General features: G+C 36.7%; 1 protein-coding gene across 1 annotated transcript in view; it reads left to right on the plus strand.

Annotated features, from left to right (window-relative positions):
• Positions 1–25868, plus strand: part of UNC5C (unc-5 netrin receptor C) — a 421047-nt gene that overhangs the window by 214189 nt on the left and 180990 nt on the right. Inside the window, exon 2 of the mRNA XM_068975344.1 lies at positions 19142–19363. Coding sequence (XP_068831445.1) covers positions 19142–19363 — 222 coding nt within the window. The remainder of the gene's footprint in view (positions 1–19141; positions 19364–25868) is intronic.

A 25868-nucleotide genomic window follows, 5' to 3' on the forward strand; every position in this document is an offset into this window, starting at 1 on the left:
TCCTATAATTGTTTAACACTTGTTTGTGTCCTTACTTGCCTATAAACCCCTAGGTTAGTTTTATTTCTTATTCTTAATATTGTCAAGCCCTGGTAGAGTCCCATGGCATAAGAAACTTTTTAAAAAGTTTACAAAATGCAAATGTATTTTATAAAGCCAAGGATTTTAGCTTTTAAACAAATAAAAACCTTCCAAAAACATTATTTGTATCAGTATATCATTATATAGCTCAGCCTTCACACTGTAACAGTGAGGAATTTTTAGGATGCAAGTGAAAGAAGATCAAATCAAACAAGTCTAAGTCAAAAGAAAAAAAATGAATTTAGTGATTCACATTAAAAAAAAATTCCAGAATAGACCCATCTAACTTCAGTGGCAATCAAGTTCACTGACCTGAGTGATAATCTCAACATATTCTCCCTACAGCTCTCTGCTCTGCCTTTCTCTATGTTGGCTCCATTCAAGCTGGCTCTTTCTGTCCCACATCAAGATGTTCACTAACACCCAGTCCTTTCAGGAACCATTTTGTTTCCAGGACAACAAAATCCCATATTTCATTCTGATGGCACTATCTTGGGTCACATGCTCACCTCACAGCAGTAATTGTGGTCATAGGACCAGAATGCTCTGATGGACTGGAGGAGTCCTATATAGCCTGAGAGTGTAGGAGATATTTCTGTCACAAAACAAGAGGAAATGGATGATGAGCAAAGAAAAACTACATGTTTTCACTATAATATCTTCCATTGACAGGTGATGAAACTAAGGTTCAGAAAGGATCAATGTCTTGGCAATGTAAGTCTTCTGACACTGAGTCCAGTGTGTCTTGCACGTTTTCTGTCATTCATTCAGTCATTCCTGTGAAGATTCAGGTTTGTAGGTAATTAACAGTAAAGGTGTTTTTAGACCTACAACATGGTATTCTGAAATACTGAAGAGTCACAAGTTGTAAATGGGTAAATTGATAATGGGAATCATGAGAATATTTTCTGAGTCTTTGGTTTAGTAGGATTCAATCTGATTTCCCAATGTATGAAAAAAGATAGCTTGATTTTCCTGACAGATCATACAAGTACAAACAGTCCCTGTAGTATTTTCAGTGATTTCAACAGAAACAAGTTCAGAGAGGTTCCTTGTTTCCCTCCTCTCCTAACCATTGAAAGGACTTGATTTGCTTTGCTTTGGATGTGGTTCTGATTTTGGTGGAAGTGAAGTGGCACATTGGCCTGAGGGATCTGTTGTGTGTTTGAAAGAGGCACAGACATTCGAACCACCCACAGCTGCCCTGCATAGGAGACATCCTCATAAATACTGCATGATTCTGCCTCCACATTTGTACAGAGCGGCACAACCTTGATAACCACATTTTATTCTAGTTCAGTTTTTGTTGTCTTTCTGCTTCACTTTTTGCAGCAGTCAGTCTGGAAGGGATGAGAAGGATAATGATTTCATAAGAACTTGAGTTGAACCCGTACAGAGGAGGAGGGAGTTAGGGGGAGGGTCTGCCCTGAAATCAACCGGCTTATTTAAGTAGATTTGAAGAAAAACAGAGCATGAAAACAACAAATCAGCCTGACTTATCTAGGAGGAGTGGATAAAATAGTCCCTGCTGGAGGAAACGTGTAACCCAATCCAGTAGTTTATCACATCTTCCTGAAACCTTGAAATAGGTCTATGAATTTATATTGTTTCCGAAAGCCCTGTGAGCCGTGCTATCTTACCCTGCCCCACTGTGAACCCTGAAATCAATCCATTGCTCTCTCAAACTTTGGGAAAATGATATGCCTCTAATGTCAATGAACTAGCTGCGTTCACAGAATGGCTTTTCACTCCCTGAGTTTACTGAAGTGGAAGACAGAAAGGGTATGCCTTTCTGAAAATAACCGCATGTGCTCAAAGACCTAGATTTTCTAGGCATGAGTGCATTTCTGATAAAAATGCCTCATTAGTGTGAGGAAACCTGGCTGTTCCTCCTCTCCACAAATCGTTGGCATCCTTTATGTTTGTAAAGATTGTCAACTCCTATTTCTCTTTTGGAGATTTGATAAAACAGAGGCCTTGGTAAAAGGAAAATGGATACCATTAAAGGAAAGCTACCTCCTGTACTAAAATAAGTCAGAGCTCTGTTTTCGATGCCTCTGCCTTTTTACAAACCTCCCTCTTCTGCCTCAGTTTACATTAGTTCATAGTCATTATTTATATTATATATATTCTGGAGGGGCGCTTCATGAATCAGGAGAATGCAAGTTAAGATTTCTGGCTCAAGAATAATAGTTACAGGCTGTGGAATTTTGCATTTGAGTTGCACTACGTGTCTTAGAATATTTTCTTTATAATCTTTTTACAAATTGTCTTAGCTTACTATTATGTATTTCACAATCATTTTAACAGTGCTCATATCTTATTCTATAGGGTAAACAACTTTCAAATTTCTTACACATGTTAGATACTGCCCTGTTTCTCTGTTCCTGTCAGTGTTGTGGATAATGATTTGCTATCTTTTTCCTTTATAGTTCATAACAGCTTTTACAGGTTATTTAAAGCAGTTAAATATAGACGTATAAAAAATAAGTAGATTTGAATAAGTTAGAAAGTAAACCAAATAATAGAACAATAAGAACATATCATTGTGATCTCTGAAGACTAGCAGATAAGTATTATGAAATTATGTATTGAAAAAATGAGCATCTGTATATCTCATTTTGACCTGTAACTAATAAATAGATGTTGGTATTTCCTGGAGAAACTCCATAGAGCTGATTATTCATCAGGTGATTCCCTAAGACTGTATACTGAGTGTCAGTTAAAGAAAATTTCTGCCGCTTATTAGTTGTGAGAATCTTGGGCGAGTTAATTAGCTTCTCTGTGCCTTTGTTTTTCCATCTTTACAGGAGAGATAACTACATTATGCATGGTGCTGTTGTGCGAATTAAGTGAGGCAATAAATCTAAAGTACTTAGGGGGTACCCAGAATTTGTAAGTTCTTTATAAGTGTTTATTATTTTTTTTATTGTATCTATATTGTTTCTAAGAGTAGTACTATAAGAGAATTATGGACATTGGTTTGCTAAGTTGTGAGTTTTCACACTGCGGGAGGTGTAACACCACTTACACAGCACTCAGACTTATTAAGCTGGAAGTACCTGCATTCCTTTCCTAGCTCTTCCATTAAACGCTTGGATAGTCTTAGGAAACATGCTCAAACTTTCAAACCTAGGTTTTTGTCTATGGAAAATATAACAAATTCACTATAAAAAGTCACATGATACAGGGTAGCTAAAAATGGAGACAGCAATGAAATGTTGTTAAATAATGTAGGAAATGGTTTCACAAAGAAAACTTTCTTCACCTCTTCTTGGAAAGTCTCTAGCTTTAAGCAAGTGATAGTAGAGCCCATCATTAAATTTCATTCAGTCTTTTGCCCTAGAACTGAGTACCCTGTATCAACAATGAATGGTACATGCTTGATCTCTATATTGTAAAGCAAAATTAAAGTAATATTTTCTGCTTATTTATAAAACATAGGAATTGGTTGAAAGTGATTCACAACTTGGCAAGTTTTAATTTTATTTCAGCAGAAAAAATAATCGAGCAGTGCCATGTTCCCAGTCTTAATCTCTTTTTTTATTTGATCTTCACTTTTGTCTTCTAAATAGATAACAACTTAAAAATGCTGCTTAATTCTTCAGGCCAGGATGATTTTCAAAACAAACTTATGGAAATTGAAAATAAGTTCAGCTATACCTGTTGGTTAATTTTTTTCTGTTTTTATTGATGAATTTAATTATTGAGCCTCAGTAAACTAATTCTAAGTGTAATAATACAGTTTTTAAAGTTTAACTATCTTAAAGTAAGACCAGAGTCTTTAGAACTTTTTGTTTACTTGTAAACATCTAGAAATGAGGCATTTGTCATATATCAAAATATAGTCTTTACCTGAAACATCAAGGTATATTTAGGTTTTGAAAGATTTCTTATCTTATAAAAGTAGCTCACCTCTTTCAACTTTGTGTAAAGATATCAGGCTGGGCTAAAGTGACAAAGAATGCCTTAAGGGGAACTTTGAATGAATAACTTTGAAGGAAAACTATTTTCACCAGAGACTTGTCCAAATGTAATTAGTTACGGGAGTTAAAGGCAGGGAGAAAAGGCCAGGAGCCTAAAGGGATTTCAGGAGTAAAGTGTCAAGGAGAAGTGAGGTCTCACATGGAGAAGGAAGTGTTGCTCCTTTAAGGTTTAATAATTTTGTGACCTAGTGTCAAGTGTTGTGATTTCCAGTGGCAGGAGAGGTGAAACGTGAAAAATTAACCAACCCTTTATCTTGCTGGAGGTGATTCCTACCCTTACCATCTTCTTTGGTATAATGGATATATTATATCTTAAACAGTAAATTTTGAAAGAATGTCACTTGCTCCATCAAAAAAGATGAAAAATGGATATATCAGTACATGATCAGTACCCTCAGTTAGTAAGCAGAATTTATGAAATATGACTTTGAATCACATGCCACGTGTAAACTATGATTTTGAAAAAGACAGATACGGATCCAGAATTCAAATATCAAAGTTGAAGATAATAGAGACATTAACAAAGATTGTGATGCTTGTTTGTTTTTGTTGTAAAACATCTGCAGAAAGTTTAGTGTCATGCAAATACTACCAAAGCCTTAAATTGCATTTTTTTTTCTTTATGTTTTACATTGGCTGTCAGCTTATACTAAACTTAGGAGGCATGTCATGGCACTCACCTGGCAAGTAGATCAAGTGGAACAGAGAATTCACTATAGAAAGCAGTAGTCAACACAGAGCAACATGTACTGTGTGATCCCACTTGTATTTTTAATGCCATATATGTATCCATATGAGTCTTCCCAGATGGCTCAGTGGGTAAAGAATCTGCCTGTAATACAGGAGTCACAGATTCAGTCCCTGAGTCAGGAAGATCCCCTGATGGAGGGCATGGCAACCTACTCCAGTATTCTTGTCCCATGGACAGAGGGGCCTGGAGGGCTACAGTGCATATGTTCACAAAGAGTTGGACGTGACAGAAGCAACTGAGCATGCAGGCATGTATCCACACACATTTACACACACACACACACACACACACCTGCCAAAGTGACTGCATAGAGAAATATTCTGAATAAAACACACTAGTGTCGATAGTAAGTAGGTCTAGGGAGTGGGATGGAGCTTAGGAATGACTTTCCCTTTTTGTTGTTTGTTTATTATAGAATTTTGTCAACTAAAATCTGTAAGTATTGTAACTTTGTAATTAAGAAAAAATAAAATAACAGCATTAATAAGCAATAAGCATGAAGTAACTCAAAAATAAGAAGACAGCAAATAAACTTAATTAGAAGGGGGGATTGAAGCAGTGCCGTGGAGTTTACATAATCAAAAAATATGTATCAGAGCCATGAAATTTCAATATTAGCCTGAGAGGTCATTTCTTCCATTTAATAGCTGTACAGTTCACTCAAAGTAGTTGGGCCTCCATTTCCTTTTCTGGAAAATAGGTCAGCTCTCAAGTTTTATGTGGATATTGAATTATGCAACAAATTACTTCTCTACAACCACAAGTATCACACACCATATTTTCCCTACCTAAGCTGAAAGGTGGTAATATGAGGTAAATTCAGCTTATTTGGGGTCATGTTTTATTGAATAATGAAAGTTTCCAGCAAAATCTGTTATGATTTCATATTCTGTTTAGAAATGCTAATATAATGATGTGGTATAGAAGGTATTGAGAAAGAAAAGTTCATGAGCAAGCCAAATCAGTAACAAATAGTAATTTCAGTAATTTCAGGAAAATGGTAGGACCTCAACTTGAGTTCTGGTGATACAAAGGGGAATAAGCGTTGATGGTGAGTGAGAAAATTTAGAGCTGATTTTATGCACTATGCATGTAGATGGGGCTTCCCTGGTAAAGAATGGTAAAGAATGTCCACAATGCCGGAGACCCCAGTTCGATTCCTGAGTCGAGAAGATCCACTGGAGAAGGGATAGGCTACCCACTTCAATATTCTTGGGCTTCTCTTGTGGCTCAGTTGGTAAAGAATCTGCCTGCAATACAGGAGACCTGGGTTTAATCCCTGGTTTGGGAAGATCCCCTGGAGAAGGGAACAGCTACCCACTCCAGTATTCTGGCCTGGAAAATGCCATGGGCTATGTAGTCCATGAAGTCACAAAGAGTTGAACATTGCTGAGTGACTTTCACTTATTTATCCATATAGATGAGTTCAACGCAATGGGGAGATGGGACTCCAGGCTCTTCACTTGAGGCTATTACAGTCGCAAATAAGGAGTTGAATCAAAAGAAGACATTAGTTTTAGAGGGAAGAAAAGTTTAATGTTAATGCTGACGTTAGAGAGTGAAACTTCTGATCTCATAAAGTTTGGAGTTCTGTGGGAAGGGCAAAGAAAATAAGCAACTAACTTGGTAAACAAATTTGAGATAGTGATAGGAGATAATGAATCAAGGAAAAATATTTGTATTATATTTAAAGTTCATCACTAAAGGGATGTTGCCTATAAGCATAATTATACATAATGGCCCACTTTCAGGAACCCTTCATCCTCCCAGGTAAGGAGCATTAAGCTAAAATACCTTTGTTTAGCTCACAGGAAACATCCTGACCAGGCCCAACTGCAGAAGACTTGCAGAAAGGAAGTAATTAATACTTACCTTCCAGAGGCTATGTGTTAGCCTCCCGTACCTGAATTCTAACTTGGGCAAGATGGTTGTTTGGAACACAAGTCCACCATCTTCTTGGTTGGCTTCTTTCCAAATAAAGTCACTATTTCTTTCACTAACAACTGATCTCTCAATTCGTTGGTCTGTTGTACGGCGCAGTTCAAGCTTGGACTTCAGTTCAGTTCCGTTCAGTCAACTCAGTCGTGTCCGACTCTTTGCGACCTCATGAATCGCAGCACGCCAGGCCTCCCTGTTCATCACCATCTCCCGGAGTTCACTCAGACTCAAGTCCATCGAGTCAGTGATGCCACCCAGCCATCTCATCCTCTGTCGTCCCCTTCTCCTCCTGCCCCCAATCCCTCCCAGGATCAGAGTCTTTTCCAATGAGTCAACTCTTTGCATGAGGTGGCCAAAGTACTGGAGTTTCAGCTTTAGCATCATTCCTTCCAAAGAAGTCCCAGGGTTGATTTCCTTCAGAATGGACTGGTTGGATCTCCTTGCAGTCCAAGGGACTCTCAAGAGTCTTCTCCAACACCACAGTTCAAAAGCATCAATTCTTCAGCACTCAGCCTTCTTCACAGTCCAACTCTCACATCCATACATGACCACAGGAAAAACCATAGCCTTGACTAGACGGACCTTTGTTGGCAAAGTAATGTCTCTGCTTTTGAATATGCTGTCTAGGTTGGTCATAACTTTTCTTCCAAGGAGTAAGCGTCTTTTAATTTCATGGCTGCAGTCACCATCTGCAGTGATTTTGGAGCCCAAAAAAATAAAGTCTGACACTGTTTCTACTGTTTCCCCATCTATTTCCCATGAAGTGATGGGACCAGATGCCATGATCTTCATTTTCTGAATGTTGAGCTTTAAGCCAACTTTTTCGCTCTCCTCTTTCACTTTCGTCAAGAGGCTTTTTACTTCCTCTTCACTTTCTGCCATAAGGGTGGTGTCATCTGCATATCTGAGGTTATTGATATTTCTCCTGGCAATCTTGATTCCAGCTTGTGTTTCTTCCAGTCCAGCATTTCTCATGATGTAGTCTGCATAGAAGTTAAATAAGCAGGGTGACAATATACAGCCTTGACGTACTCCTTTTCCTGTTTGGAACCAGTCTGTTGTTCCATGTCCATTTCTAACTGTTGCTTCCTGACCTGCATACAGATTTCTCAAGAGGCAGGTTAGGTGGTCTGGTATTCCCATCTCTTTCAGAATTTTCCACAGTTGATTGTGATCCACACAGTCAAAGGCTTTGGCATAGTCAATAAAGCAGAAATAGTTTTTCTGGAACTCTCTTGCTTTTTCCATGGTCCAGCGGATGTTGGCAATTTGATCTCTGGCTCCTCTGCCTTTTCTAAAACCAGCTTGAACATCAGGAAGTTCACGGTTCATGTATTGCTGAAGTCTGGCTTGGAGAATTGTGAGCATTACTTTACTAGCATGTGAGATGAGTGCAATTGTGCGGTACTTTGAGCATTCTTTTGCATTGCCTTTCTTTGTGATTGGAATGAAAACTGACCTTTTCCAGTCCTGTGGCCACTGCTGAGTTTTCCAAATTTGCTGGCATATTGAGTGCAGTACTTTCACAGCATCATCTTTCAGGATTTGAAACAGCTCCACTGGAATTCCATCACCTCCACTAGCTTTGTTCGTAGTGATGCTTCCTAAGGCCCACTTGACTTCACATTCCAAGATGTCTGGCTCTAGATTCGTGATCACATCATCATGATTATCTGGGTCGTGAAGATCTTTTTTGTACAGCTTGGACTTGGTAACAACAACAAAAAAAATCAAATAGAGATTGGGTAGTCAAGAATCCATCTTTGCCCAGAAGGCATTTTGAGCTGAATCCTAAGTGGCAAGAAGGAGGTGAAAGATCTTTCCTAGAGAAACGAAGAGCAAGTGCAAATGACCTCAAGTGGGACTGAGTTTGGTGTGTTCAGAGATATAAATACCAGTCTGCTTGTCTCGAGCATGACAAGGAAAGGACAGGAGGCTTGGAAAGGAGACATAGAGACTGGCAGCAGTCAGATCAGGCGGGTCCTTGTCAGCCTTGCTAAAGAATCTGATTTCATTCTCAGTCAATGCAAAGGCATTGAAGGGTTTTAAGAAGCAGAGCAGGTGGAGCAGAAGGTTGTATGTGTGACATGATCTGATAATTGTAGCCAGAGTTGTGGATGAGATGCCCAAGGGAGAGACTAAAGGAGGGAACCTTGGAAAGTATCTCTCTGTATTCAAGCAGGAAAGAATGAAGAGAAAGGTCACAGAGGTAGGATGGGAAGCAATCCAGTGCTAATGCACAGTCCCCCAGAGAGGACGAAGTTTCAGAGAGGAGGGACCGGTGCAATGAAGTCCAGTGTCAAATGAGGCCAAGGAGTTGCAGAGAGACTGTAATCAGATGTAGCATGTTATTTCCCACTCACAAAATGTTGTAAATTCAACTTTGATTAGTGAGGGGATGTATTTAATGCAAAGCTATGCACACCTCATGATATATGATATTTACAGTTGCTTAGAGGATAGATATAATTTTTTTATACAGGAACTGGATGTGTACTTATAAACACTAAAGAACCACCTTTCAAATATGTATACTTCTGTTATATTTTGTGCAAGGATTTCTTCTCATGTCATTCCTATATATTTCTATCTTATATAACTTCTTTAGGAACAGTTCAAATGGGAAGGGAAAAAAAAAGCTGAAGTTCTTGCCAGGCACTGGACTACATGTCAGTAATGCGGAAATGAGTAAGATAAAAACTCTTTCTAACCCTTGAACTTACCTTCTAGTGAGGAAGAACTATACACAAGAAGAAGAGTAGAGAGCAATGGGTGGTGATAGGTGATACCAGGGGTTTATGTCCAATATTTGAAGCAGAGTGGCCTTCCAAAGAAGGGGTATTTGATACCTGAAGAATGAGTAGGAGTTATGAAATGAGGTGATAAAGTTGTGGGAAGTGTAATGGCCAGCTTTGTGTGTCAGCCTGGCTAGGCTTAGTCCCCTTATTCAATCAAGTAGTAACCTAGGTGTTGCTAGGGAAGTCTTAGGGCTGCTTATTAGGCTCTCAATGGATGGAATCAAGCACACACTTTTTATCTAGGATAATTTCTCTTACTCAAGGAAGCTAATTTTGGGCTTAATCACATCCAGAAAATATCTTCACAGCAACACCTAGATTAGCGTTTGATTTAATAATTGGAAAGTGTATTCTTGGCATCTTGACTTGTAAAACTGACCGCCACAAAAGAGTTTAACAGGAATGAAATAAATATATGCTATATGAATATAATGTTAAATTTTCAAATCTTTATTGGATTCTTTTAAACTATAAGTCATTCTTTTAGTTAAATTAAAATTTAAGGATTAACTTAAGATTTATGTTGTCTTATTTATCTATTGATAATTGGTTTCTATAATATTTTTCTGAGTGATCTTGCTTTATTCATTAGATTGCTGAAGTTCAAAATAATAGTATAGGATTTATAATTCTAACCATTAATGGAGAGTAAGAACACAGTAGAACTTATCATGGGGGGGAGGGGTAGAACTTTTTCTTAATTCACTATATAAATCTCTACGTGTTGTTGTGTGTTAGTCGCACTGTCGTGTCCAGCTCTTTGTAACCCAGGGACTGTAGCCCGCCAGGCTTCTCTGTCCATGGAATTCTCCAGGCCAGAATACTGGAGTGGGTAGCCATTCCTCTCTCCAGGGGATCTTCCCAACCCAGGGATCAAACTTGGGCCTCCTGCATTGCAGGAGGATTCTTTGCCATCTGAACCACCAGGGAAGCCCATTAAGTTTCTAATTGTGTTAGCAAACCTTTCTGACATCCTAAAATTAATAAGCACATTAAAGTGAAAGTCAAGTATTAATGAATTATAAACATGTTATTTACATAACCAGACTAATTGGCCAATTTTTATTACAAACTGATTATCATAAACTTAGTATCTTTTATTTCACTATCTCACTTTATAAGAAAAAGGATTTCATTGAGAGATAAAGTGCAGCTTGACTATAACAGCTAGGACAGCCCTAGCATATAGAAGATAATCCACAAATATTTTTTAAGCAAATTTTGAGAAATATAGTGTACTATCTTAAAGTCAGAGGTCACACAGATGAAGAAATTAGGACAATGGACTATAAGAGAAAAATGAGATATAACTAGTCAGAATGAAATAAATGGTGTATAGCTACAAGTAATGTGATCTTTGAACACAGGTGTTAGTGGAGACATCACATAAGGCTTTATGGAGTCAGTACCATTGATTTGGGAAGGTTTAATTTAGTGAAGAAACTGATACTGATTATTCTAGGCAGAAGCTGTAGGTTGCATGTGGGATTATCTAATTTCCCTTTTTCTTAATTTAAATACAAACTCAAAAACACATTAAAAAATAGAAATCCTCCATAATCTAGGATGTGAAAAATCCACTCCAAATAGAGGGAAAAAATTCCCCCTAAAGCTCTCTGATTCTTCTCCCCAAGAAGTATTTACTGTTAATATTTTTAGGCTTCGGCTTCTAGGCTTTGCCTTACACTTTTTCTCGTGATTTATTGATGCAGCCACCTACACACACACACACACACACACACACACACACATACGCACACCGCTCTTTCTGCCCTCTCTCCTTTCATTCCTTCTTTTCTGTCTTTAACAAAAGTTGCATCGCTCTATACAGATTGGCTGAAACCTTGTTTTATTTGCCTAGTGAATAATGGATACTCTTCTAATTTAATACATACAAATTTGCCTCCTTATTTTTATTGATAAAATAGTGTTCTCCTGGATGGATATATCATTAATAATTATCTGATCATTCCTTAGTTTGTTGTTAAGTTGTTCTCAAACTCATTTAAATAGTTAATTTCAGCTGCATTTTGTTGCAGTGTATCATTTATTTGTTTAAATAGACAATGCTGCAGTGAACATATTTGTATACATTTATATTTTGATGCCATTATGTCTGAAACAGGGATTCCAAGAAGTGGGCTAACCTATTTGGGTATATACATAGATTTAATTTTTATTTGTATTTTCAAATACTTTCTACTGTGATACCAATTTACACTATAGCCAGTATGTGCAAATACACATTTCCTCAAAACCTCATCAATCATTCAGTATATTTTAGTTAATGTGATAAGCAAAAAGAAACTTACCATCATGCTTTACATTGTATTGATTAAATTATTTGAAGAAGGAAGCAAACTTTTCTAAGAGCATGGTGTATGGAACACATGGCAAAGTAGAGACTGTAGGCAGGAAAACACTTAGATTTTATGTTGGCAAAAGTCAGAAATAATAAAGGCTTATACTGGAGCAGAAGGAGGTGCCTCTCTTTCACAGCTAAGTGCATGTCAAATAGCATGCTGACTTCATGTCACTATTAATAATGTATGGGGATTATTTGGAAATTATTTCCTTAAACGTAGAAAAAAAGTTTTTTTCTTTTAGAGTTAGAAATCATGCAGTACTTTCAAATTGTCCAATACATTTAAGGTATTATATATTCCACTACTTAAGTTTAAATGATGAACCCATTAATATGTTACTTGTAATATAAGCCATAGTCTTTGTCTTTCAAAGGATATTTTAATCAAAATACTAAAAATAAGCCAAAGTCTCATTCAAATAGTTAATTCCAGTTGCCTTTTGTTGTAATATATCATGAATTATTTCTCTGATGGATGGGCAGCCAAATGCAGATAAAATTAGCTTTGTAGTCATTCATTTTAAATTGCTCTTGAATCATTTGGAAGTAAATTCCATTTCAAAAGACTATGGTCCAGGTCTCAGACAAAGAGATAATAGTCCTATATTTTATGGTATAAGCATAATAGCTTAAGTCTTATGATTTAGAAATATAGAAACTTATATACTAAGTTCATGAAAATTAAAGCTTGATATATAGCAATAAAACCAGAAACCTAAAGCTTCCTAGATTGATGTTCATAGCATAATATTTTCCTGTCAAAAATTAGGTGGAATGAAAGTCTATAAAAATACTACATGGTGCAAAGCTTTCTCTTCTTATATATAAATGAAAAAACAAAAGGCTATATGAGATAACAGAAAAGGAATACTGAGATTTACCTGATATTGAAATGAAAGTGTTAATATCATTGTTGAATAATGGTAGAAAGTGGAAAATTATGTCATGTGTTAGGGAGGGTAAAATGAAAAATCATGTTAAATCTGAATCAAAAAGGCAGTATATCTTTAAGTTAATACTGAACTCAACAAACAGAATAAAACCAAATTTGGAAATTTTTCTTTGTTAATTTGAATGAACTACATGCAGAAAAACTGTTTAGCTATTTAATTAAGTCAGTTTGACCAAATAGTGTAATGCGGACAGTTTCAGCATCTGGAATGTGCCTTTATATATAATGACTTAAGATAACTGTAGTGCATTGTCAGAAATAGCTTCACAGTCTGAAGTTGCTATTCACAAATCGAGTTCCCATTATCTCCCTGAAGACTTCAGGAGGCTCTTTGGATATTTATATTAAGAAATAAAGTGGTAAGAGGATACACTCACTGCTCTAGCTGGCAGAAAAATCAAATTGTTCTTTTATAGCTTCAACTTTTGCAGCATGACCTTAATACTACTATCAAAAAGCTGGCTTATTTGTGCAGTAAAATGAATTGCATGCTAGGAAATGATCTCAGTAAACAGCCTACCAGTTCAAGGTAGAATCTCAAACCTTGTTTATTATTCTCATGTACCTCTAGTGCCCTAAAAATGTTAACCTTGGTGTGGCAGGAACTATATTTGTTTTGGATCAGGCCTTTGGATGGGCACTGGAGTACATCAAAGGGAAAGCCAGTAACAGATACAATCACACACTTTCCCTTGAACACCACTGCAGACACACTTGCTTAGAGAATTGATTGGCACCTGAGTTTCTCAGTCTGAAAAGCCATGTTTTCTTCTAGAAAAAAATCTGATCACTATAAGAAGCTGGGAAATACCAGATAAGTTCTAAAGTGGATATCCACTAAGTAGTATCTAATTTCAGTTCTCAGACTTCACATGATGTGAAACCCTCAACTAAACGATGTTTATAGACAGGGCTACCTTCACAGTATGTGACCTGTGCTGTCACACAGCACCTATGCTTTGTTTAATACCCTGCTCTAAGCGTCTCAGAATTCTTAATACATTTTTATACAAAGGATCCCCAAATTGTCATTTTGCACTGGGCCACACAAATTTGATAGCCAGTCCAGTCTGTAGATTTTACTATTTTTATGACACCTTATATTTGTAAATGAATTTGAGGCACTGTAAACTCTAAAATACTTTGTGGATCTGTTATGAATGCTCAAAGTCACATTAGTGTGAGCATTTTGTTGACCTTCTATAAGTGCCTGATGCTATACTAGACATGGAAAACAAAAACAAAAACAACAGTAGACCCTGTTTTCAAAAAACTTTCATACTAGTGTTAAGAATTTGTTATATATTTCTGGCTTTGAAAATTGGGAATAGTTGGATCACTCTGGGTGCCAAAATTGGAAAGTAGATTTCTGCATATGTGAGAGGCAAATTTATAGTGCGAAGAGCTAAATGTTCATGAAGAGGTATTTGTAGGTGAACACTTGCAGATGATATTTTTTTCCTTATTGCACATGGTATTTGGAGATGATCACTTTTTCCTTGTTAAATACATATAGATGTAACCATACTGGATATTTAAATACTCAACCATTTTTCTTTATGCATCTTGATTGAAGGGAATTGACTTGCTTGTTTGATTTTTTTAATTACTCTAGCAAAAATAGAAGATAAAATTTCATTAAAAGGCAATTTATGTAATACTACTATATCTAGAAATCAATGCTGACACTTACCATTTTTTGTCTAGAGCAAAGACAGTTTTCTCTTAGCATGCTTAACCTAATGGTGGGAGAGCTGTTTTCTGGGCCATTTTCCACAGTTGGGCATGGTACCCAGGCCATCTGTTGTAAATGATCAAAGAAGGGGTTTCTCAACAGCAAGCCCACTGATTATCAGTACAGTTGCACTTTGTATTATCTATTTCACTATGTATATCTTACTGACTCAAGGTCTTAAAAATTACCTTTATAAATGTCATTCTTCTACACCCAAATTAAGTACTAGAAGTGATGTACATATTGCTTGATGTGAATTAATCTAGGGCATGGACTTAAATATACTGTATCTGTAGCACAAGAAATATTAATAAACTAATATGCTCTGATTGGTTAAGGCATCTCTCTAGATCAAATTTAAGAATGGGGTTCATACACAGACTAGAATGATGTATTAAAAAACACTGGAGTTATGATGAAAACATTTTAAATGATAGAAATAATTTCTTAATAAGTTAGATATTGCTATTTAACAGACACCTTGAAAAATTAATAATTTATGAAGCCTCAAACTCATAGAATTATTTCTCTTTCATTATAGTGACCATCTATGTTTTAAAATTCAAAATTAAGGAAATTCAAGAATAGTTTGTTCATACATTTTCTAAATGCATCAAATCATTACTGTTTTTCCCCACACTTAACAGAGCCTGTTTGCCTTGAGAGCATATGTGTGACTTTTTCTTGGACTAGTCCATTAAGGTTCCCAGTGGTTTGCAACAAAATAATCAGATGAATTTTTTTTTAAATGACTAAAGCATCTCATATCATTTTATCCACATTTGAACTTGGCTGAAGTCAGAGATGAAGTGAAGAATGAAGAGGTATATGTATTGGCTAGGCAGGGTAATTAATTTTTAGTCCTTTTCTATCTTTCTGTAGGATGTAAACATGTAACTACTTTCGCTACATTACTGAATAAGGTAAGGTGGTATATAATCACCTGATATCTTACAATCATCATTCCTTCTAAAGGAGCAAGTCTCATCTTCTAAAACAACGACTGAAAAGAAGGCTTTTTTACATTTTGCTTACTTGAATAAATATATTGTTATGGAATACATACTCATGTTGTATGTATAAATATACACAAATAGTTAAAAAATTGAGTTACCCTCGGCCTTTGTGAGTAATAATTGAAAACAACAGTAACATTTTACAGAATTTGAGTCTTATATTTTGTGGCACTTTATTGATTATCAGCACGGTCCGTCATTACATGTATCAGTAAGTGCTTCAGAAGAGAAAAACAACAAAAAATGGAATAAGGCCTTCAAGACATCAGCTTCACACTGATGGATCTGTCAATACCTCAGTGCCCTGTTCCTTTGCCTTTCTGAACTGTTTATTTAGGTACTCTTGAGTGTTCTTGCACATTGACTACAGAAGCTGAAGTTGATGGAAATGAGGTTATTCTGTAGTAAGCTGACAGTTTGGGTCCTTGATGTCCAACAATTGAAAGTCCAGAAATGATGCCCTGTCAGAAGAAAGTATATTAAGGAAGTAGATGAGAAATCAGGTTAGAGACGGGAAACATCGTTTCCATTGCAGGGTCAGTCGTTTATAATTGTGGAGTGGTTTTGAAAGCTAGTTTTGTCTGTGATGCAGGTAGAGCCAGTTTTGACTGCAGAACAAATTAGTAGAGACTAGATGTCATTACTAATTGACTGCGATCACATGACCTAGATGGAAAAGTCCCAGGCCAAGTTTCTTAGTGGACAAATGTCCCCTTTCCCAATGGCTGTCTCCCCAAACAGGGAAACAACTGAATAAGCCATGAAATGACTTCCAAGATAATGTCTTAGTAATCAGTGTTTAACTACCAACACCATAATCAATATTTGCTGCTGAATATATGTGCTTTTTTTTTTCAAGCAAACCTAGGAAGATAGTGAAGGACAGGGAAGCCTGGCACACTGCAGTTCATGGGGTTGTAAAGAGTGGAACATGACCTAGCGACTGAACAACGGCAATACATGCTTTTAAAGAACTTGTAAAAACTTTTAATTTTGGCCTCAGAGTTTAAACTTACATATTAGCGCAGGGTGCTTAGTCAACGTAAGAAGTTAATAATAGTTTTGTTCTCCACTATCCTTCATCAGAAGAAAATTATCAGGCCTAACTGAAATGTAGTGCATTAGATTCCTTTGTCTTTTGTGAAGTATAATAATAGGGTTTCTAAGGGCACTTTTATTAGTTTCTGTTTTTTATTTGGAAATCAAGTTAAAGGAAAATATACCTCAAATTGTGTAAGTATCTGTAATGGTCTTGGGGTTTTGTTTATTCAGCGGTATTGGAGCAGCAAGGTAGGAGCAATATGTTTGACAAATTTCAGTGTATAAAAAAATGAGGCTTTTGTTCTTCATGTTAATACTCTAATATTATTAATATTCTAATGAGAATTGGTGTTGGAGAAGACTCTTGAGAGTCCCTTGGACTGCAAGGAGATCCAACCAGTCCATTCTGAAGGAGATCAGCCCTGGGATTTCTTTGGAAGGAATGATGCTGAAGCTGAAACTCCAGTACTTTGGCCACCTGATGCAAAGAGTTGACTCATTGGAAAAGACTCTGATGCTGGGAGGGATTGGGGGCAGGAGGAGAGGATGAGATGGCTGGATGGCATCACTGACTCGATGGACGCGAGTCTGAGTGAACTCCGGGAGTTGGTGATGGACAGGGAGGCCTGGCATGCTGCGATTCATGGTGTCGCAAAGAGTCGGACATGACTGAGTGACTGAACTGAACTGAACTGAACTGAACTGAATGAGAATAAGCATGACTAATCATATACTCTGGTATTTGAGATGCAGTTTCCAAATAAGACTAAACAGCATTTCTAAACTCTAGGTTTTACTGCAAAACTATTAATATTAATACTATTGGTTGACTTGATGTTATCATGTATATTTCCAGTATTGAGAATAATTCTGAGTCAATAATAATTAATAATTATAAATTAATAATTAATCCAATAAATATTTTTGGTTAAGTGAATGAATATATCATGAAGTGGCATCTTTTGAAAATAATGACAGACTTGAATCTGAACTTAAAGATCTTTAACTCATATTTCTAGTATTTCTTCTAAGCTCCTTGCGTAGGATTCAAGGCTTACCTAGTAGCCAGGTGGCTCAAGTGGAAAAGAATCTACCTGCCAACACAGGAGACATGGGTTTGATCCCTGGATCGGGAGGATCCCCTGAAGGAGGAAATGGCAACCCACTCCAGTATTCTTGCCTGGATAATCCCATGGACAGAGGAGCGTGGCTACAGTCTATGGGCTCATAAGGAGTGGTGTACAACTTAGCGACTGAATACACACACACACACACACACACACACACACACAAGAGCCTTATACTTTTCAAATAAGTTTTTCTTATGAAGTTGCTCTTTGTTTTGTCAGCTCTCAAGGGTAACACTCTGTAGTGGGAGGGATAGTGCTATGTTGGGAAGATCACAGTTTGTGAGGGAAACAAAGCTGGGTTGATCCCAGTTCTGCAATTTATTACCTATGTTCTCAGGGAAAGATAATTATCACCCTAGATATTGTGTTTTGTCATGTGTAAAAATAAAAATAATCATCTAAATCCTTAGTTAAACAACTAGTCAGTCACTAGACCTAACATATTGCCTGTTTAATAGCAGGCACTCAAATTACTTAACTAGATGATTTATGAATCATTATTGTTATCAAGCCAGGTTTGTTTTGCCCAATATACAGCAAGCCAAAACTCAGAGCTGCCTAGGGTTTCAGGAAAAAGGGCAGCTAAGTAAAGATATCAAGGAGCAAGTCTCAAAACCACCTGTCCAAAGGCAAGGGTTCAGAGTATTTATGTGTGCATGCTAAGTTGCTTCAGTTGTGTCATAGGTCTTTGCGACCCTATGGACTGTAGCCCACCAGGCTCTTCTGTCCTTGGGATTTCCCAGGCAAGAATACTGGAGCGGGTTGTCATGCCCTTCTCCAGGGGATCTTTCTGACCCAAGGATCAAATCTTTGTCTCCAGCATCTGCATTGGCAGGCGGGTTCTTTACCACTAGCGCCATCTAGAGGTAGCTATGAAGTAAAGAATAAAGAAGCAGGGTTGTCTAAGGCATGGGGAGCCTGGGGAGCTCGGGGAAAGGGGACTGGAAAAAGGTGCAGTTAATTGTTCTACACAGGTGGAACTCGGCTCAGGCCTTTGTTTATTCAAAAATGAAGGCGCTTAGCAGGATCTGAGGGTGGAGTTTTCAGCCCTTAGATGTCAAAATGTCATCCAGTGGACACTCGCACATGCCCAGTTGAAGGGTTGACGTTCCTATACTGTTCAACTCAAGCTAGACACAGCTGATTGCAAGTTCCTAGAAAATGATTCCTAAACATCAGGTGTGATGCCTCTTGGAGTACATGCAAGCCTTCTGTATACCTTGATTAAAGAAGGCAGGTGAAATGGATATGACTAATTGCCTACAGTTTTATTATTTTTGAACAAAGAGCAAGTGAAAGGCAAATGGCTACAAAGTTCTAAACATTTTTCATTTTCTTGTTTTGCCAGATGAGGACTTTTTTCATGAACTCCCAGAAACCTTTCCATCTGACCCACCTGAACCTCTGCCACATTTCCTTATTGAGCCTGAAGAAGCTTATATTGTGAAGAATAAGCCTGTGAACCTGTACTGTAAAGCCAGCCCTGCCACCCAGATCTACTTCAAGTGCAATAGTGAATGGGTCCATCAGAAGGACCACATCGTAGATGAGAGAGTAGATGAAACTTCCGGTGAGTTTTCCATTGCATTTGCGCTGCTGTTTAGGATTCACTTACTACTTTGATGTGTTGTCATATCATTCCTTCAGTTATTGAAATTGAAAGTGCAATGATTATCCTTTGGTAAAAAATTTTAAGGCCATTTGGTTAAGATTTGGTAATATCATTCCCTGTATTGCAAAGGAGCATGTGATGAATAAATCTTGACTTGGTTCCTGTTGAACCCCATAGAATTAAGGTATGGTTTATACTTAAGAGGGCCTCCTTGATGGTCCAGATGATAAAGAATCTGCCTGCAATGCGGGAGCCCTGTGTTCGATCCTTGGTTTGGGAAGATATCCTGGAGATTGGAATGGCTACCCGCTTCAGTATTCTGGCCTGGAGAATTCCATAGACAGAGAAATCTGTGGCCTACAGTCCATGGGGTCACAAACAGTCAGACACAACTGAGTGACTTTCACTTTTACTTTATACTTAAGAAGATAAATAAGGAGAGTGAATAGACTGAATTATGGTAAGTAAATAACTTTGTGAAAAATGCCTTTGAATTTCACTTGTGTTTTCAAGTCTGGTGTCAGGCCTAAATATCCTGGAATTGAGGAACGTTTTCAATTAAGGATAAATTGTACTTGTTTACCAACCCACTCCAGTATTCTTGCCTGGAGAATCCCGTGGACAGAGGAGCCTGGTGGGCTGCTGCCCATAGGGTCGCACAGAGTTGGACACAACTGGAGCGCCTTAGCAGCAGCAGCAGCAGCACTTGTTTACATGATTGTCAAGTGTCAATTCCCATGCATAGTTTCCCTTATATATTTTTAAACAATTTGTAAACACTGTAGATTCAAAATATTTGTATCTTTAACTTACATCTGAAGATGAATCCTAATTACCTAAGTCTTCACTGAAGTTAAATTCAGAGTGACTGAGAAAAGTGATATTGTGGGTTCCATAGAGAAAAGTGGTGAGTGTAGCCCCCATCTGGGTAGATCTTGATTAGAGTATATTTGCTTCTCACATCGTTAAAAATCCTGACTTTATTGCTTTGTAAATATCATTCTTAATAGCAAAATACTAAAAGCCAAAGAGAGGATGGAATAGATCTTAATAAACTGTAGGATTTATATTGGCTATAAAGGTAACTTTCTTGATAGAAATTTCTTATTCCACCATAGGTAACTTAAGAGAGTTGTGGGAACCCCTAGAGTTATTTCAAACTAAGAAAATACATATATTTCTACAGTGGTTCAAGATTTTTTGCCCTCCAGTAGGGAGAATAACAATCTGAATTTTCACATCCCTTCCAGATTTGTGATTTTTTAAATAATATTAAGACATGCATTTTAATAATTAAGACTTTGTCGATCAATATTTCCAAACTAAATTGTGACAAATATGATAAAAGTGGAAGTATTTAAATATCTTCATTTCCCTTCACAAATATCTCTATGTAACAAAATGAATACATGTTTTCAAAATTCAGTTGTAATTAATTCGTGTTTGTATCCAAAGGTTGGTTAATGAGGGGCAAGCAGTGACCAGCATTTGAAGGAAATCTTCGTTCAGTGTTTCTAACAATTAAGAGATACTAGATGATTTAACGTAGACCGTGAGAAGCCTGAGAAGAGGCATCTCTAAAAACAAGAAAAAGCTTGTGAGACGTATACTTATATAACACAAATGGTCTTAGAAAATTAGGTGGCAGCTCCACATAATTGTCAGTTTGTGAGTCGGTATGCTCACTGCATGCAAGCTGATGACTGTAGAAATAACTGGGTATCCAGCTATCTAGTCTCTTCCTTCAGGGAATTGGTCTATTACACCTCTTGGTCTAATTACTCAGTAAATAGCTCCACCAGATGTCTTCAAAATCTCAAGTGAATTGAGTTTTATTTGTTTCAGCCCATTTATTTGTAAAGATTTCAAACACACACATTTTAATAGTAAGAGGAAAAAAATAAAATCACAAAACTAAAATGAGAGTCATAAACATACTTAGGCTTGTCTTTACTAGATTAATGAATATGCTTTTATAGGAAGATTATAAATAAAAACAAAATTGCTCTGATACTGAACACGTCTAGCAGCCTCATGCGCTCTTGTTGTATATGTGTTTATGTGTATTTTTTTAAAAGACAGTTCCATTTCATAAAGCATTATATTTTTATCTCCACAGAAAATTAATTAATATTGCCTATACCAATGATTAAAAATACATCTTAAAGCAACTATAAATGAAAATATATGATATGTTTTCATTCAAATTCAGGATGGGATAGATTAGAGCCGAGGAAAGATTTGGCAGCCTTAATACTTGCATAGTACTCATATTTGGAATGGAATGCTTTTTTGTTGGTTTTCCTTTTCATCCAAAACTATACAGGATAGCTAGCATCCAGGAGAATGTGTCACCTTTAAATACAGGAAAAAGAGAGAGAGACCCACAGAGACTAGTATCTTCTGATGTTGTTCTTAACATAGTTTATGTGTGCGTGCTCAGTTGTGTCCTGCTCTCTGTGACCGCGTGGACTGTAGCTTGCCAAGTTCATCTGTCCGTGGGATTTCCAAGGCAAGAATACTGGAGTGGGTTGCCATTTCCTCTTCCAGAGGATCTTCCCCGTTCAAGGATCAAGGCCAAGTCTCGCTTCCCCTGCTTGGTAGGTGAATTCTTTACCATTGAGCCCCCTGGGCGGTCATTTGGTGTTGTTCTTAACATACTAGCCAATGCAATTAGATAAGATAAATAACTAAATAGTTGAAAATGATCATTTGGACAAATATGATTTTGTAGATCTGGAAAACTTATGCAGTTTCAAAGGAAAAAATTGAAAACTATTAAAAAAATATAGAAAAGTGGCTGATAAAAGATATACATAACCCATCAACTTTTCTAAGCACAGTCAGTTCAAATTATATTGAACTAAAATAATATCATTTACAATAACAATGCAAAAATGTAGATACAAAACTATCAAAAATTTGGAGAATTTTAGAAAGAGTTTAAAATCCACTCAGAGACAAAAATAATAATAATACAATGCCTTGAATCAAGTGGAAAGACATGTCTTGTTCCTAGATAAAAAGACAATAGTTTTAAATGTTTGCTATTTATAAATGAATCCATAAAGTCATAGCATTGTGTGAAAAATAATTTGTAAAAATAGCTGGAAAAATTCTGAAATAGTAGCACAATAAAGAGATATCAGCTCTTTTTAACTGTGTCATAAGGCTAAAGAAGTTTGATCTTAGCAGAGAATAAGACACACAGATTAATGGACACAAAATAGAAATCAGGAAATAAACTTCTAAGGCATTTTATACTGTGATGGTGGTAATTTCTAAATGCACAAGGTAAGAAGTTGGAAAAGTAAAATATAAATAAGTAAGTAAATAAATAAATAAAGCTTGAGTTCTAGCTCATTCTTTAGAATAAAATAAATTCTAGATGTTAGAGTTAACATCATCATCCTTATTGTCATTGCAGTCATCACCATCATCACTAGGAGAAAATTCTAGCAATTTATTTATTGGTTGTTTGGTTTCAGTGGTGATCAAAGCTTTTCTAATGAAGACAAAATCCAGAAGCCTTATAAGAAACCATTATTTTAGAAAAAATAAAGCATTATTAAATTTATATAAAGCAAGAAAACCAAAAAAACCAAGGAAGCGATATATACTAATCAAAGGGTTAATTTAATTAATATACTACTAGCTCTTAAAATTGGAGAAGGCAATGGCACCCCACTCCAGTACTCTTGCCTGGAAAATCCCATGGACGGAGGACCCTGGTGGTCTGCAGTCCATGGGGTTGCTAAAAGTAGGACATGACTGAGCGACTTCAATTTCACTTTTCACTTTCATGCATTGGAGAAGGAAATAGCAACCCACTCCAGTGTTCTTGCCTGGAGAATCCCAGGGACAGGGGAGCCTGGTGGGCTGCCGTCTATGGGGTCGCACAGAGTTAGACACAACTGAAGCGACTTAGCAGCAGCAGCTCTTAAACTATTTTTAAGGGAATGATATGTATACCAATAAAATTGAGCTGAGTTTAAAGATGGAGATATAGGAAAAGAAATGTAAGTGGTAAAGGCACATCTAAGAAAATGTTGTCAAGATCAGAACAGTTATTAGAGTACAGTGTTGATAACGGAGTGGGATCGGGATATTTCATACTTTGTTGATGAGGTTGCAAATTGACATAATCTTTTAGAAGACCAATTTAAAAATATCTGTCAACATCTAAATGTATATACCCTTTCACTCAGTAACTACAAATTTAGAAACTATCTAAAAATAAAATTCCTGATGAGCACAAAGGCTTGTATGCAAAGTTATCCTTTGTACCCTTGTTGAGGTTAGTATATCAAGGGCAGTTCATCTCTAGGATGGAATACTGCATTGCTTTGTAAAACAATGAGAATTGTACACATGTGAAGTGGTAGAAAATTCTATCAGATAAAATTTGAAGTGAAAATCAAAATATACAATATTGCATGCAGTATATGTCTTTATTATGTAAAAAGAGGATGCATATGTATTTGTCTATGCTAGGGATTTTCTGGAGAAACATACAAGTAGTTGACAGCTCAGAATTTGGGGCAGTAAGAGATTTTTTTTATTGTTTGATTTTCATTCAATCCTCTGAATGTATTATCTTCATGATAGATAATGAAATCTGAATTTAAAAGGCCAAACTGCTTTATTGCAGCTCTTTGCCTGTTATCATAAATCTGCAACCTATACACTACTGGGAGTAGAGAGATTTGTAGTGCTCCTTATATTAGAGCTCTTTATTTTTCATCTCTTTGCTCTTTCAGAACATTGTGAATGAAATTGAATTACATGGTTCAAACTTGGGTTTTCCTCTGAAGTTAGTTTCATCTGCAACTTTGGTGCCCAGCTTTTTATTTAATACAGTTCGAGTATTGTTTTGTTATGGGCCTTAGTGATTATTAATGTTAGAATACATTGAATTAATGAATATTAGAATACATAGAATTAATGTTAACAATACATTGTCTTGAAATATATTAGATATCAGAGAAATTTTCTAGGCATTTTAAAAATCAAACTGATTCTCAGATGGCAGGACAGAGAGAAATCATTGCAAACAAGTTTGTTTTTTGTAGGTATCTCCTCCTTACAATGGCTTCCCTGGTAGCTCAGTGGTAAAGAAACTGCCTGCCTGCCAAGGAAGGAGACGTGGGTTTGGTCTCTGGGTCAGGAAGATACCCTGGAGAAGGAAATAGAAACCCACTCCACTATTCCTGCCTGGAGAATCCCATGGACAGAGAAGCCTGACGGGCTACAGTCCATGGAGTTGCAAAAGAATTGGGCACTACTTAGTGACTCCACAACAGCAACAGCTATCTTAGAATAATTGATACCCGAAACCAGATACCTTGGAAATCAGATATATTGCCTTGTAACCAAGAAAAGCCAACTATATTCAGTAAGATCTCCACCAGAGGTACATTTTAATTGAAAAACTACAAAAAAAAAAAAAAGCAAAAGTTTCTCTCCAACTAAAATTCTTTCTTTTAAATTATGAAGATGTTAAATATGCAGAATTGCTCTAAAATATTAAGTAAATGGTTATATATATTCACTGAGCAAAGCTATTCCATAGACAATAAAATGCACTGATTAAAGATCATTCATTACTGTTACTGTTTGCTTTTCCATCATTTAAATCGCATTTCATTTCTTGCAAATACGTAATATAAAAAACAGAAAAGTGGAAAGCAGCATGTATTAGGTGATTTAGAAATTTTGAGTGTTGAGAAGCTCTTGACAATATAGTATAAGCATCCATGTTCTTTCAGAATTCCAAAGAAATTTTCATCTGCTCAGAATTTTATGGTTACATTTTTGTGAAAAGATCAGGCTTGTCTGCTTGGTTTTTATTTACTTGAAACCTTTTCAACCCTTGTTTCCATGGTACCTAAGATTCACCATTGGAAAGCAAACATTTCACCTCTGTGAAGAAACAAGGGAGTTTAGAAAACCTCCATTAGTTTGAAATTTTAGTAAGCCCTAGGTTTTCCCACTTCATCTGTAATTATTCTCTCATTAGCAGAATATTATAAATAGGACCAACATGACAGCATTGCAAAGAATTTCAGCCTTTATACTGAATCCCGTGAATTATGTCTTTATTCAACACAGTAATCTTATGATATAACTTTGTGATTCTCCTTTTCACATGAGAAAACTGAGGCTCAGCAGGATAAAGAAACCAATTTGCCCAGTTGCATAGCTAAGAGGTGACAGTCAAGACATGAACTCAGTTCAGTTCAGTCGCTCAGTTGTGTCCAACTCTTTGCAACCCCATTATCGCAGCATGCCAGGCCTCCCTGTCCATCACCAACTCCCGGAGTACACCCAAACTCATGTGCATCGAGTCGGTGATGCCATCCAGCCATCTCATCCTCGGTCGTCGCCTTCTCCTCCTGCCCCCAATCCCTCCTGGCATCAGAGTCTTTTCCAATGAGTCAGCTCTTTGCATCAGGTGGCCAAA

The sequence above is a fragment of the Capricornis sumatraensis genome, chromosome 7 (assembly GCF_032405125.1).
Source record: "Capricornis sumatraensis isolate serow.1 chromosome 7, serow.2, whole genome shotgun sequence".
NCBI lineage: Eukaryota > Metazoa > Chordata > Mammalia > Artiodactyla > Bovidae > Capricornis > Capricornis sumatraensis.